This window comes from Nesoenas mayeri (assembly GCF_963082525.1).
Source record: "Nesoenas mayeri genome assembly, chromosome: 11".
NCBI lineage: Eukaryota > Metazoa > Chordata > Aves > Columbiformes > Columbidae > Nesoenas > Nesoenas mayeri.
In genome coordinates this window covers 19,413,422-19,429,179 of record NC_137563.1, presented here as the reverse complement: position 1 = coordinate 19,429,179, position 15,758 = coordinate 19,413,422, and the positions used below count along the sequence as shown (strand labels likewise).

At 50.1% G+C, this 15,758-nt stretch overlaps 1 protein-coding gene across 2 annotated transcripts; it reads right to left on the bottom strand.

The window, feature by feature from the left end:
• Positions 1-5,269: 5,269 nt before the first annotated feature.
• Positions 5,270-15,158, bottom strand: UBL7 (ubiquitin like 7). 2 transcript variants are annotated; one of them, XR_013922605.1, is made up of 13 exons: positions 14,891-15,158; positions 14,517-14,740; positions 13,859-13,978; positions 13,116-13,198; positions 12,908-12,992; positions 12,245-12,302; positions 11,576-11,709; positions 11,334-11,383; positions 10,477-10,644; positions 10,139-10,261; positions 9,720-9,874; positions 6,381-6,442; positions 5,270-5,333 (listed from the first exon to the last, which is right to left on the bottom strand). XR_013922605.1 is itself a non-coding variant. In XM_080351077.1 (11 exons), the coding sequence occupies exons 2-11, from the start codon at positions 14,698-14,700 to the stop codon at positions 9,737-9,739; spliced, it is 1,143 nt and encodes a 380-aa protein (XP_080207203.1). In that variant the 5' UTR covers positions 14,701-14,740; positions 14,891-15,158; the 3' UTR covers positions 9,370-9,736. The 2 variants fall into 2 exon arrangements, 1 of the variants encoding a protein (XP_080207203.1); XM_080351077.1 differs by lacking the exons at positions 5,270-5,333; positions 6,381-6,442 and having other exon boundaries at positions 9,370-9,874.
• Between the last annotated feature and the right edge of the window lie 600 nt (positions 15,159-15,758).

Here is a 15,758-nt window from a genome sequence, read left to right as displayed (position 1 = left end):
TTAAGGTTGAAATGACTGAAATAAGAATAAAAATAGGTATGCGTAAGATGGAACAGCAGACCAAGGGCGCAGAGAGCAATAACAAAGGATGCCGCTCCCAGTTGCTCAAATAAAGGGATGCGTCGAGGCCATAGAGCCGTGCTTGGATAGAGGCGGCAGGAACAGCTTGTGGACGGAAGACTTTGCTCTGCTGTCAGAAGGATACGGTGTATCCTGTGTGCCAGCCCTCTTCCTGCTAGTGCTGCAATCAGATAATAGCCCAGGGCCACTCAGTGAAATAAAACACTGCCGAGATGAGATTCAGTCATTACGAGCCAGGAGGGTTACAAGACAAACAGAGATGACGGCGACTCAGCTGTGCCTCTTATCCCAGTTACACAATCCCCTTGCCAGCTGAAAAAGCAGCCATGGCAGTTGTGGGTGTGAGCATGGGAACGAATGAGATCCCAGAACACGGGTGGAAAATTCACCGGAGCTGGGGTGAAGAAACACTCCCTTCCCTGAGATCCCGCTCTAGCATTGTGACATGAACATCCTCCGAAGGGACGGGATGCAGGGCTGTGGCGCAACCTTCGGAAAGTCACTTTGCTTTACCAAACCTCCTCATTCCCCATCCGGAGGGCCAGGAAGGGCTGATGGTTTTTGTGAAGCGCCGGGAGGTTTGTTAACGAGAAGAAGGTGGCATTACGTGCGAGGAAAGCGAGGTCGGACGTGACCAGAATAGGAGAGCCCCACGGGGAACTCGCAAGGATGAGAGACGCAGCTGCGCTCTTTAAAGTCGGCATTGAAGCTAGACCTGCTCCTGGAGGAGATGAGCAGTGGCAGGGCAAAGGGGGCATTTTGGAGGAAGCAAAAAAAATTAATGAGCTGGCTAATGGTGAATTTTAAGGACCCACGGGAATTTCCCACCAGCTCTAAGCACGGGGTTTCATCTTTTTCTTTAATCAAATATCTGCTTGGGTAATTACTGTGTGATAACATACAGATCATCTCTGGTTTCTCGTTTTTGGACATGGTGATTCCCAGTCTTGAACCATTTTGTATCACTGCTCGTCTCAAAACAACTGCCCGTTCACCCCGCAGAAGCGGCTGTATTTCCCTGCTGCCCCATTGCTCCCAGAGTTGCTAAACCTTGTTATCTTTTGTTTTCTTGCAGAGCAGCCGTCCTGAAAAACATCTAATTCATTAAGACTCTTTAACACAGTCATGAGTGAAAAAGAAATGTCGTTTGTAAATCAACAGTCTAAGCCACACGACCCATGCAGGTTTCTTAATTAACACAGGGACTTAGCATTTTGCATTCACCCTAAATTTGGGCTACACGATGAGTTGCATACATTATTATCTGTGTTGCCTTTTATGACATGACGCAGCTGGCGAGCTGGGAAACTGGCTTTTAACTCCAACTCTTGACAAAGTTGCCAACTAGAAACACAGAAGGGTTCTGATCAGAGATGAATGAGGAGAGTTCCTGCCTTATTAGAACAGTAAATCCTTTGCTCTTCCCTTTTCCTTACCCCTAACTAACACAGCTGGGCATTCTGCATGGTTGGCTTTTAGGCTTTTTCCACTTTCAGCTAAAAACAATGCTGCCATGTGGAAAATTCAGCTTCAAACTCCCCCAGGAGCTTGGAATTGTTCAGCTCGGGGTTCTTTCTACTTCAACACACGATACGCTCCCCATCTCTTGGACCATGAGCTGAGCCGCCCCATGAACACAACTGTGTTGCAGTCCTGGATTCAGAATGATGCTGTAGCATCTTTTGCTAAGCAAGAGATTCAGGATGTGTCTTGGTGCATATCAATCAAATGCAAAGTCGTGCAAGATCTCCGCACACCAGCTCAAAGAGGCCTGCAGTGGGGGAGAAAAAAGTGATAGAGGTGGAAGAGGCAAGCATACACAAGCATCCCACCCAAAACATGTGTTTCAACTCTTTAAATGAACAGTCTTCATTAAAATAGAGCATTCACCCAAATGCCTTTGCTCCCTCCAGAAGCTACAGCTCCCCTCAGTGTCCTTTTTCTGCCCCACAAGCTCCTTCGGGCAGCAGCGTGAGCCATCAGCCAGGCTGCAAAACATCACGTCACCGCACAGGACGACCTTGGGAAAGTGGATTCTGCACACAGGCAAGATCTAGGGAGTGGCACGACCCACACCGTGCGATGCACGGGAAAATAACCCCCCCGTAAGCAGGGCTGTTCCACGGACGCACAAAGCGGCACAGCGCAATGCTGCACACATTGGATCAAGGAACAGCCCAGCTCGTCCGCTTTGGAGGAGACTAGAGCTGATTTCAAGGTTGTTCCAACCCTGTACTAGTCTGCAGAGCGCTGAACACAGAGCAGGGCTACAAATCCAGCCAGAAGCCCATCCTGCATTAAGTACACAGGCACCCAGGTCAAGCAGGCACTTCTGCAGAAGTATTTGTTTGCTCAAGACCCGCTCGGCCACATGCCACGTCCTCCCCTGCGTCCAAGGAGTGAGCACACGAGAGATTCAAATTCCAGGCACACCCCCAACACTTACCCCCCCCCTCCTCCTACATAGGTTACCGTCTGCTTCGCTCAAGTATCAAAACTGCTCCAGTGCAGTATTTCCAGATCACGCTGCTCCATTCCAACACGAATCAGAAAGCAGCTTTCACCCAAGTATCTTGTAAAAACCATAATAACGCAGATTTCCCCGAAGAGGAACAGTTTTATTCATCACTGCAGAGGAGACAGACTGCTTGAATGTTTGTGGCCCAGGCAGCCTATAATGAAACCTTCAGTTTCAGTTGGCATTTTTTCATTAGAGAAGAGCAGGTATGTTAGAATGTGTCACGAGGCTGGGACACGAGTATAAATGAGCATTATCGAGATTTAGAAAACCAGAGCTTCGATTTCTTACCCCTCGCACTTCACTTTTGGGAGCAAGTAGACTCATAGGAATGAACTTTGAGAGGAATAAAAGCTAAATCCCACTCATCGTTTCTCTTGGCACTGACCAGCAGGTCTTTGAGTCCTCAGATGACAGAGTGAGGTGGGAAGGAAATACAAATGGATTGTTTATCAGCAAACTGCTGCATCCTGCTTGCAACACACAAATCTTCAACTCGCATTCCTCACAGAGCGCTACCGAAACCGCAACCATCCACTAACGGGCTCAGAAGTCCTCATGGTGCTCAATGCCACTCCCAGGGCTTTAAAAATGCCTCAGGGAAGTTGAGAAGGAACCATGTGCCCCAGAACATCTTGTCCTAGTAGATCAATGCCTTTGACTTACCAAAGGAAGGCTGTGCCAGAGCAGTTCATGCTCAAGTCCTTGCTGGGACTCCCGTTCTTCTGTGCTTTCCCCTCTGCAGCTGAGGAAACCCCTGGGGCTCACCCCAGGCAGAACCCCCCATACCAGAGCTTCACGACACCTTTCGCTGATCCCAGAAGCTTCCAGAGGTCCTGCCTGAAGACCAGCCACAAACTCTGCTCATCTAGATGGCTTCAAACGCCCATTTGATTGGCAAATGCATTTCACCTCGACACTCATCACATTAATGAGCAGCACTATCGACAGCAATTCAGTGAGAACTCACTGATGGAGCAAGAAAGGAGGTAAAACGGATGCCCATTGGTGACACAGACTGCCAAGAGCACACGCATCCCTCGAACAGTGATGCTGAAAGGCTTTAGGAAGAGTAAATAAAACCCGATGCAGCGTCCTTCCCAACTAAAAGAAAGTTAAAACCAGAAAGGACAGAATTAAGTTGCTTTGTCAAGATCACTCTGCCACATGCCCACCATGAGAGCAGCATATTGATATATTAACGCTGTACAGCGTGTCAGCTCTGACTTCCCACCATGGCACAGCAGGCCGGGCTGTGTTTCGCTTACCTGAAACTCCCAGCGTTTCTTTTCTTGACCGCTGTGCTCCTCTGCTTCCCGGCAGGGCCCGGGTTTCAGGGCAGCATCACTCTCCTGCAGGAATAGCAGCGTCTCAGCAGTGGGCAAAGCAGCATCCTCTGCATCACCAATTCCCACATCAGCCCATAAACAAGCATAAAAGTCCCCCTGATTAGTTCTACTGAGTTGCAATTTAAGTCCATGTTTTTCTCTGGGGAACCAAAGCAAGGCACCTGGACCCCAAGAAACCACTTTGAACTGCTGCTGGGAAAAATGCCAACAGAATCTCTTCCAAGCTGGCCAGACACGCAAGATTAAGTGGAGGCTGCCCAGGAAAGTAAACTATTTTAAAGATTAAGTTGTCCTTGTAGCGTTCAAGTACTTCCACAGCGGTATCTGTCTCGCCAGGAAGGCGGTCATCTAAGAAGTGGTCTATCTCCTTCTCCTCCTTGTTTTGGCCCCTGCTAGCCAGCCCTGGGCCAAATGACGCAGATCATAAGTGTCTGCAGTTCCCCACTGTCCTTGGCTCTAAACTCTGCGTCTGCCTGGTGACACAAAGGCTGAGCACTACAGATGCATTGGTTTTTCTTTTTGCCAGACTTGGGAATCTTGCCATGTCTTCCAGCAGGAGAGTGGGAACAGCTCGGGATCTCCCCATGTGCTGGACCCTGTTTGACTTATTTTCCCCCCCGCCATGACTTGTCAAAACTCTTTCTGGCCTGGGCAGGGAAGAGCTCCTCTTTCTTCCTGCCTCTCATCTGCCCTTCCTTATACAGGCTTCCTGATTATTATATGTTCCAATCGCTCTCACACAGCTTCTTTAGGAAAGCAACTGCAGGAAACCATAAGCAACCAGGTCACAGGCTTTTGGGAGGAGAGGAAAAGAATAATAATTACAAAAAATGAGGTGGAAGAAGGAAAAATGGACCACACACCAGCTGGTAGGATCCATGGAATAATTAAGTCAGATGTAAGTGAGGATCCTTTGAGCTCAAAGCATTTAATGCCAGGAGCTACACCTCGGAAAGGAATCCTGCAGAGACAGGATGGTCAGCACTCCTTCCCTGGAACAGGGCCCTACACAACCCAAATAACACAGAAGTAAACAGTTTGGGGCCTGCTCTGGGGGCTGGCAGCACGCTGAAGGGTTACAGAGATCTGCTGTCACCAGCGACCCTTTCTGCTTTAGCGAGATTAAGTGACAATTTTCTACCCGACTCCCATAGCTGTCCTTATCGCCTGTTGCTGCTTCAGTGGCCACGGCAACCACAGGTACCCAAAAATGAAACGTCAGGCACCATCACCCCCTCTTTGGAATGTGACAAGCCCACAAGTTACCTGTGCCACAGTCCCACGGCTGCACCTCATCTCCTTGCAGCTGCTCAAGGCTCTTGTGGGTCACAGACCTTAAACCACAGGACTCCTCGCTGGGGTTTCACTCCTCACTACAAGTTTATCTGTGTTCAAAGACAGAGAGTCCTGAGGGGTCCGTTAACTACTAACACCTGATTTCTAGCCCTAAAGATCCCTAAACCTCAGACCACTGGATGCTGGGGAAAAGAAAAAAAATCTAATAGAGATGGATTTTCTCTTGTTCTTCAGTTTTTCTGCAGGATGTTATGGCCACTGGAAGAGGACAGGAGACTGACTCTCATCCTCCAGAACCCATTTGATGCTTTTATCACCCCTGGAGCGGACACCCAGAGCTCCCCAGCATCTCCCTCAAACTCAACACCTAAACTTGAGTTGACCATACTCTTAAATCCGCAAGGTATTTATTTCAGCGGTAAGGGGGGAAAATATAAAAGCTTCCAAGTGATATTGGGACAACCTTTCTGCTTGCTGGAAGCCTGGAACACCCAGAATTCAGCTAGAGAGAGACTCTGTGGTCAGAAATGCTCCCCAAAATCCCTTGTCTCACCTTAAGACCATTAGGATTGTTTCATTCCCAGGGTCAATTCAAGAGGACTAGAGTCAGGAAGCTTTGTGTTCAAAGCCAGTGGCTCAGCCATTGTCTTGACTTCAAAGGATTTATCAAGGGGATGTTTATCTTCTTCCCTCTCAACTTGCCTTTTGCTTACAATATTCTTAAACTCAAGCATCCTTGTAGGGCAAAACCAGAACTACAGGTACTACCATAAATCAAAGGGTTATTAATAACCACTGTGATGTATAAATATTAGAATACTATAAATATAAAACAAAATAGTAGGCAATAGAAATATTTTCATGGTGTGACATTGTCAGAACATTTCTGCTTTCACCAAGTTAAAATAGAGCCAAGTTGCCTTAAAACTGCGCTGGTTTATTGTGCTGCTCTCCAGCTCACATCACACAGGCTCTTTGCTGTACAAGGGCTGCTTTGATGGCTATAGTCACAGAGCTCCCCTTTCACCACTTCTAAAGAAAAATGTTGATTTGTGCTAGGAAGGGGACCAGGTCCCACAGGACACAGCTGCTGGGAAGCCACCCTGTATCACTTGCCCTCATGCTTGGGCTCTCACCTTATTCCTGATCAGTTGTCCCAGCATCGGTAAAACTCTTTCCTTCTTCCTGGCAAGTTTGCCTGAGAAAGAACAAGATTTCATTATTGCCAAGGAAATCTCACCAGGTCCTGCACGTTTGTTTGTGGATGGAGCTGGACAAAACAACGACAAGAGTTTAAGATGCTCTGCTGCCTTGTCCAAGTGGGGAAGTGGTTCCTGTGCCAGGGTCCTGCAAGCAAGGGACACACACAAAGCCCCTGTTTGGCTGGGGGAGCAAGGAAGAAACATTTATTCTGAAACATGTGAGAGGTTGAGGGGAAAAACCTCTCCAACAGTAATCATTTGTATCCAGAAATCAAGGCTGAAGAGCTTGAAAGTTTGGCTGTTCAGCATCTGATCCAACAAACCACAACAGGGAGACTGAGTCCGCACGTAAACAGTTAATACCTCAAACACCAACGTTTTTTCCGGGGATAGATCTTGCTGATTGCATTCGCTTCACACAGGGGAAGGCTCCACCGTCATTGTGGAAGCAGAGGAAGACACGAGGCGGGCGGTGACGCAGGGTGAGGTACCACAAAAGCCATTGGGACATGAAGCCTGGGGGATACTGCTCTGCCTCCATTTGACCCTTTTGCTGGAAAGGCAGCCCCCCCACAACAGCACTTTGCTCCTCGTGGAGACAGTCAGCTCAGGACTGTCGTCAGCAAAAAGAGACATGGCAGAAACGGTGATAAAGCCAACAAAGTGCTCAAAATAGAGAAGAAGAGCACATAGAGTGAGAAGCACGGATCCCAGCCAAAGTACCAGCCTCTGCAGGTGGCACCAGCATTGATGGTCAAGCACCAGCACAAATAATAAGATTACTGAAAACACAGGAGGACAAACAGCTGCTACTACCAGCCCTGGAAACACCCGCTCTTAGTGCTTCCCTTGTCAGCTCCGCTCCTGGCAAAGAGGGAACTGAACCAAAGAAGTTTCTCTTTGATGTCAGAGCCAGAAAGCCCCTCCTGAAAGCGCTTACGTTAGGGAACCGCGGCCTGACCTCCACCTCTGCCAACGGGCCAGCCCAGCACGCAAAGGATACAGGACACAGATAATTTGAGACCCAACACGTACAGATGCGCCTCTAACATGAACTTGGACACAGTGAGGAGGAGGGGAAGGTGTCAGGGCAGGGGCACCAAGGATGGACCACAGGGAACAGGCATCACACCTTGCTCCTTCGAGCAAGAAGCAGCTGCAGAGCCAGTTTTAAGTCCCTTTGAGCTCCTGCAGGAAAGTTTCCCTTCCTCCTCCATCTCTCTTCCCATCCCTGCATCTCTAAATTTGCCTGGTTGCTGAGCACGTCTATTCTAGGCAGGCGAGACGGGGGAAGCGAAGCGAACGCATCAGGCGCATTGTGAAAAGCATCGGTGCCAAGTTCTCCTCTGCTGTAGCCAGTTCAGGCAGAGAATGTGTCTGATGTAGTGCTCCAAGCCAAGCAATGCAATTTGGGAAAAAAATCAGGAAAAAGAGTTCTTTCCATAGAAAACATCCAGGCAATTCACAGTTGTCTAGGGACACAGAAGCAGAAATAGCCATTATAAGAAAATATTTCATACAAAACAGGGGTCAAAGTAATCAAATCATAAGAGCAGTATCAGGATAGCATAGAAATACCATTTTGGGACACCAAGGACCCCAAGCTGGCCTAAGCTGAGAATTGACATGGTACAACAAAGCAAAGCAGTGGTCCTGGTCCCCACGCAAGTCCTGCTGGTGCTGAGAAAGCTCTGGGTGAGCCTGCAAACGCTTTCCAGCTTTGGGCAGCAGCTGTGATACAGCTAATCCTCAGCCTGGGAGGATTGAGAGCTCACAGCAGGGCAGGGAGGATGCTCTGCATATGTTGTCTACTGCCCCAGCAAAGAATGAAGGCATCAGCGATAGGAAAAAATTAATCAGTTTTCATCCATAAAAATCACAGCCATCATCTGGACTGGGTTTCCGAAGCAGGTAATGAGGGCAGTTACCCGGAAGGGTGTATCGAGTCAGGAAAAGCCCCTAATGTCCATCACATCTTATCTCCTACATATTGAAAAACAAAAACAGCCCGTCCCTCCTGAGAGACTTAATCCTCTCGACAGGATTAAAGTCAATCAGTCAAGGGGTGACCCCAGAGAGAACAATTCAGCATTCGGTTGAGATTGTATCAGCCAGCGATCCTGGAGCTTGGAGAGGAATTAAGAGGGGAGCCCGGGCAGCCTGAAGGTAGGAAAGCATTTTCTGCTCTTAGCTTCCCTGCTAACGCACGTTGGCATTTCAGACAAGCCAGCTCCCATTTTCATGCCTCATTAATCTCGATGGAGTGAAGCCAAGCCCGGCTCTGGTTCTGGCTCCTCTCAGCTCCCATTGACTGTAATTGCAGGCAAACGCCTTTAATTGTCTTTGCAGCTCAGGTCTTCGGCACTTCGAAGGTGGCACCCAGGATTAAAAGATACTTTGGAAAATATTTACTGCAGCTGGACTGATCTGTGTCACGGACAAGATATTTCTCACCAATCATTTGTCAGTACCTCAGACTCTCTAGCACTGCCTCAACCCTTGTGCTTGTCATTTTTCACTTTACTGTCACCTTGTGGTGGCCACGAGCTCCTGCACCTGTACCCTTGTTCTTCTCAGCCTGCAGGACTCTACCAGCCTTGCCCAACACAACCGAGAACAAATAAGGTTTCTGCTAAGACATGATATTTCTCTGCAGCACCTTCTTGGAGAATATCTGTAGCATAAATAGTTCTTTAGTCTTGGCCTAACTCACGGCAGGATGGCTGTGCAGGTCAGCTACAGCCCAAACGCTGCTCTCCTGACTAATACAGAGTGCCCTCTGCTGAAATAACTACAGTCCTACAATAGGCAAAGCATTTTCTCCGGTTTCCTTCACTCAAGGAGCACAACCCAGGACAGATCACAACCCAAACAACAGGCAAGTAAACACAACCCATTTAATCCAGTCAAACACAGAGACCACAACAGTGAAACGAGCTGGACTGAGACATGTCAGGTGGGCAGGAATGAAACAACAGGCAGGAGAATATGTCGACAGATCTAAGATGGCAGAACCGTAGATGCCGCGGCTCTCCAACACACAGAGCCAGCCCTTTCTCCATGCTGGACACAGTTCTGAGGTCTCATCTCAGGTAGGCAGAAGAAGGAGGCTGGAGAAAGGTACCTGGAGTTGGAGGAGCTGCACAGTCCATGCTCTCAAACACTGCCCGCCTGCAAGGAAAGGAGCAGCCACCCCAACTGTTCCACGCTGAGAAGAGTTTCAGGAACAAGTCCCAGACCCAGGAATGTCACAGCTGCCTCAGTGCAACTCACCAGTCCAGCCCAAAAAGCTAGGGAGCCCCACCAGCAAAGATGAGCTCCAGGGCAGCCTGAATGTCCCCTCCGGTGGCTTGCAGGGCCCGGAGACTTAGTTCATCATCGTGGATGCCCATGTCTCGCAGCTGCTGAAGCTGTGGTTGCCACTGGCTCTGCAAAGAGGAAACAGAGCGAAGGGTAAGAACAGAAACCAAAAAGCCTTCTCTTCCACGCTGGATTCTCCCACCTGTCCCTAGCTCACAAGTACAACGCTAAGCACACAAATAGATCTGGAAAGCTCAAAGTCTTGCTGCAAACTCCCCAAATCCACCCCTCCTGCTTCCACTCAGGACTTGACACCACATCTAGGATACAGCTGGAGGAACCACCTCCACCCCAGGGCTTCCCTGGGCTCCAGAAGAGGCTGAGGCACCCACCTGCAGGCTGGGCTGCCCTGAGGCCTGCAGAGCATGTTGTAAGGCCTGGCTGAAGAGGTCATTGGTGATGGGTGTCCCTGACTGGACACTAGATGACATCGGGGAGGTCCCAGAAGAGTGGCCCTAGGAGGGAAGAAGTCGCATGTGGATCACGAGAATATTCGTCACAGGAACTGGAGCCAGCTGTAACCCTACTATCCTGCCTCCCCCAGCCATTTGGAGAAGAACCCACAAGAAAATAAACCAGCAAGGGCCCCCAGATCTGAGCAGGACTTGTGCTCGCTCAAGCGTTGGTTTTCTGGCCCAGGAGCTCCCCAGCTGCCGCTGTTCTGTTATACCTGGGTGCCAGGGGTGGGTGTGTGGGAGCTGCTCTCTGGGGTGCTCGCCAGCGCCAGAGCCGTCGCCAGCTCACTCTGGGTGATCGGTCGGGGTCCAGCAGCCCCGGCATAGCCAAGGGAAGCTGGGCGGGAACCAGGAGTGCTGCTGGACGGTGTAGATCTTGTGCTCTGCGTGGAAATCAAAAAGGAAACCACCTCTGACATTGGTGTCCACGTCCCAGTAAAATCTGGCTCTGTGTTGGTGTCCATGTCCCAGTAAAATCTGGCTCATTTGTTCATCCCTGGGGATCCATTTCCTACAACACTTGAAACTTGTGCAGAAACACAACAGAATGGGATGTGCTTTTTCCACAAACTCGGCTTTTACAAAGCTTCGGAAACTGGCAGTAAACCCTTTAATATATCACTCATCAGCTTAAAACCAAAATGGTATTAGCCTATAACAAAACAATTACCTGTTGGCAGGCACTTTTTTTTGCCCAAACATGTAATTTCCTATTACAAATGAGAGGAAAACCTCCCTACATTACAGAAGGGCACGGAACAACACTCTCAGGCTTCTCAACTACGCTCATCTGGGCACAACTCCGGCTCTGCATCAATTTGACTATGAAGGTGTTTACTCTGAGGCCAAGTGCTGCTCTATGTTGAGCTTCTGCATTGTTCAGTTATGATCCTAGCTCAGCACTCAAGAAAATCCAAACACAAACAGCATCCACGCACATCATGATCAATGCTTGTCTCTGCAACACCCCCATGAGCCAAAGCAGCTTAGGCCATTTATGAGAAAATCTTAATTACAAGTTGAACTCTATTTCAAGTCCAAACCAGCTGTTCCACCCAATCTGGCCGCTTACCTGGTGGAAGTCATCTTCATCATCAGAGAGACCTTCAAACAGAAAGCCACCTGCAACAGAAAAAAGGACCAAGATACGCATAAAACTGGGTGCTGGCAGGAATTTAGACAACAGGATGAGAATCCTGTGGAGTCCTTGGCCACAAAGCCATTCTCAGCCCCAGCTAATGCACCGGTTTGTCTGCAAATCCTGCAGCACATCATCTCTGCAGGTTCCCCGCTCCTCTGTGCGGCTCAACGTACCCGGCATGTCGCGGTAGGAGCCAGAGGACATGCCTCGGGAGGACGTCTCCGGGGCAGGGAGCGGGGTGCTGCCAGCCACCGCGTGCAGAACCAGGACAATGGCGTTGACAAGCGCAGGGTGGGCTGGGATTAGCCTGGAGAGAGAGAGCGGAAGAATGAACATATACACAGGGCAACTAAACAAATAAGAGGCTCAATTCTGGCAAAGGATTTATAGCGGGAATGGCAGAGCCACCAATAGCTCAGACACTGCCTTTGGTTGTCCACTAAAACCTTGTTCTACACAGGTGTAGAAACTGGGGCTTCTTGAAGATTCCATGTTTACCCTCCCAATCTATATGTCTCCCGTATGCTCTCATGGGAGCAACTCTCTGCTGTGACCAACCAGATTGGGATTTGAACCCACGATCCAGATGTAATTATGGCCCTGTCTCCCACCAAACAAATATCCTTTGGTCTAATCCAACAGCAGAGCTTGGTATTGAAGTACCAGTTCTCTCTTTCCTGCTGCTCAGAAAGAAAAGTCTGACTCTGAATCTCTGGCCTGGTGTATCTGTACTGGCAGGCAGAAGCAGAAGTCCCTCTCCCACTCCGAGAGAAGTGGTCTTACACAATGTAGAATGCAACAAAAGCATCACTTAGTCACTGCACCAGCTTGTGTGAACTTACGTGTCCAGCATGTTGGGGTCTGCAAACACTGAGAAGAGATCCTTATCCTGCAGGACTCCTGAGAAGGACCAGGAAACACGATGAGTAAAAGACAGGATGCAAGAAACAAGAGCCAGTCAAACAAAAACCATGGGAGAAACTAAAATAATTAATTGTTTTCCAGGAACTGAGTCACTAGCAAACACCAGAAATACTCTATTATTGTTCTCTCTGAAGCCTTTTACATCTTTCTGGAGAGACTCTCAGTCACAGCCTCACACCCAAGGTTTGGGGCTTTCTCAGCAGACCCCACAGGCTTGTGCTCCGTGTTACAGGCAGGACCAAATGTGGCACCCAGCTCACTCCAGCCAGGCCAGGACTGATCCCATATTGCACCTTTCTTGTAGCAATGCGCCCAAAAGGCCAGAGACTTCCCAGTTCAGAATGAGCGCGCTAGATTTAATGAACAGTTTTGTAACATTTTGCAGCAGCAAGAAAGCAACTGTTCCCCGCTGTGCTACTAACAGGGCACAATGCCGACACCTGAACAAGTGTTTGCTCTTCTGCTCCACAAAAGCAGAAAAAAAGACACTTTCTGCAGAGAAGGGGACTTGTCCCTTCCCTGTGTCATGAATTAAACACTGACTATCTTTATTTGGCTTCCCTCAGATCCTCTGGACTCACCCAAAGCCACAGGGTCGCTGCTGAGGCCGGGAGTAGCTACAATGATCTGATCCAGCGACTCCTTGTTCCCCAGCATTTTGAAGACCTGCCAGAGAAAACAGGAGCAGATCAGCAGCATCACAACAACACGGCTCTGCTCAGGGCCTCTCTTTACAGAGAGGGGACAGACAAAAGACACCCCCACATCAAAGCGTGACGCTGCACTCACTGCGTCTCTGTAGGCAGGACTGCTGTGCAGGGCGGTGTGAAGGACTCGGAACTCCCGTACTGCTGCCACCTTATCCACAGGCTCTGCAGGAGAGTAAAATAACAGAACAAAACACAGTTCTCCCTTTTGCAGCTTTAGTAGCTGTTTTACATGCCACTGGGAGTTCCACGCTGCAATAGCGGTGGCAATTCTTTAATTAACCTGGATTTGACAGAGCCAGAGAGGAAGGACACGGACTAACGATTGTGAATGTCTCGGTACAGTCACCACAGCTTAACAAGGAACCGCACTCTCAGGTTCCAGACATATAAAAACATACAGCTATATTCCCCTACGTGTACAAAAGGAGCTGTATTAAAGTAACAACTCTAAGCTAACCCATCTTAACCTACAGGCAGGCAGAGAAGGAACACACACATGCCTGCTCATCCCTCCAGCTGAGTAACCGATTGCTTTGTCCCCGATTCTCTGGCAACACACTAAAAATGGGTCACAGCCAATTAAGGAAAGAATTTTTGCTTTCCACATTACATCACTCATTCCTTAACTCTCACATCAGCACAAAAACATAATGCTCATTTGCTGCTGTAAGAGGTGGAGCATTCCCACACAAACACACCCACCAGTTGCTGCTCCAAACCTCACATCAGCCTCCTAGAGACAAAGCACAGGAGGAGCTGTTCCTTGTTCACAATAGACTCACTGTCAAACACATCCCCAGGAGAACCCCTTCTTCTCCTCACCTGGCTTCTGATCAGGCTCAGGCCAGGACTTGCGCAGGACATGAACAGTGGAGCCAGACTGGATGCCATAAAAATCCAGCGTCTGGTCGTCCCTCAGCTTACGGCCGCAGTAGATCAGGTCTGGGAGAGAGAAACAGCTAAAGATAAATATCTGCAGCACATTCAGAAAGGGTCTGGGGTCTTTAAGTGAGGCTGCCTGGGGGTTATTGTTCCACATATGGAGCTGCCTCATCTGCTCAGCAGCACAGCGACTCCAGAGCACCAGGAAACCACAGAGCTGAGGTTCAGGGAGGAAAACACAAAGCTGACATTCACAAAACGTGACTTTGCCACCTCCTTTGGAAGGACCTCTCACATGGTTCTCATAAGAGCTCTCACAAGGACACATTTGGGTTAGCAAGTCAAAACACATCTTAACAAGGGTACTGACGCCACAGGAGTGCTGGAATCTCCAAACATGGAACAAACTATCCAAATCACGAGGTACTAAGACTGCTGCAGCACAGCAGAGTCCCTGGAGCAAAGCCCTGAGGCCCCACACCGTGGTAGTGCCAAATCTCCCCACCAGCCCCAAGTCACTGACAGCAGGATGCATGTCACACAGGACGAGGGTGGCCCCGAGTGTCAGGACCTGGACAAGGACCCTGCCAACACCTACCGATGAGTTCGGGGTCCGGGACAGACTCCTGCAGTTTCCCAGTGATGAGCTGCTTGAGGTAGGAGATGCTGCACCCGCCCAGCGGGCACTCGCCCAGCTCCGTCTGCGGCAAACGCAGGATGGATTTGGGGGCCAGCGGCTGATCTGCCAGCTTCACGGCGATGTGCCATTCGGGCAGGGACATTGCAGCCTTCTCACCGAATAGAGCCAAGGGTCACAAAGTTCTGGAAAAGGAGGAAAAGAAACCGAAGTGAGATTCTCCCCCAAGAAGACGATAAAACCTTATAAATTCATGGGGTGAGGCTTTGCTGGGCAGCACACGTGAAACTACCAGGAGGGCCAGTCAACACACAGCCACGCTTTTAGGTTCCTACCTCAGTGTTCAGCCACACCTGAAGTTACCGGGAGGGCAGGAACGGCCCAGCCGGCCTCCACACTCGGCCGAATCAAGAGCAAGGCCCGGCCCGGTTCTCCGGGCACGCACAGCCCCCGAAACCCCCGTTTCCCAGCACGGCGGCGGCGGAGCAGAGGGGAGGAAGGTGGGGAACGCCCAGGGAGGGGTCGCGGCCCCTCGGCCCCGGGAGGAAGGTGGGGAACGCCCAGGGAGGGGTCCCGGCCCCCCGGCCCCGCTCCCGCCGCCCCTCAGCTCCGCTCCACCGACATCCCTGCGGCTCACCGGAAGCGGAAGTCCTAGCCGGCCGCGCGGTGCACCCTGGGAAATGGAGTCCGACAGAGAAGGCGGTGAGGACCGCTAAGCCGCTCTGCGGTGGGGAAGCTGCCGATTGGCTGACGCTCCCATGACACAGAGGAGCCAGCCAATAGGCAGCTGGCCGAGGTTTTAAAAGGGAGAGCGCGGCGAGACGCGGACACTCCCCCCCGCTGTCAGCGCCGGTACCGGCTGCGCGGGCCCGGTACGTGCCACCGCCCTTTAATTAACAACGCTGCATCAATTAAGCGGTTGCTATCCTTCCCCTGCGGAAAATAAGGTCCCGTAGACAACCTCCTGCAGCACGAAGGGCCAGCTTCCCCCAGCTGAACGAGCTTCAGCTCCATCCTCTGCTTCATCTTGTCACCCTCTCCCAAAAAAGGCAAAGCAATGACTCCTCCGGTCACCAAGACCTGTGCCAGTGCTTTTTCAGACAAGAAGAGCTGTTTGCATTCTAAAAAAAGCAGAGTTACCATTAAAGTACAGAAAGGCTGCGAGAGTCACATACCAGTCAAGCTTTTCTTCCTCACAGTTCT

Excerpts from the sequence above, each read along its gene's own strand:
- UBL7 (XM_080351077.1), bottom strand. The coding sequence starts at position 14,700 with ATGTCCCTGCCCGAATGGCACATCGCCGTGAAGCTGGCAGATCAGCCG. Across the intron at positions 12,993-13,115 it reads GTCCTGCCTACAGAGACGCA|GTCTTCAAAATGCTGGGGAA; the intron begins GTGAGTGCAGCG and ends TTTCTCTGGCAG. Across the intron at positions 9,875-10,138 it reads CAGGGCAGCCCAGCCTGCAG|AGCCAGTGGCAACCACAGCT; the intron begins GTGGGTGCCTCA and ends TCCTCTTTGCAG.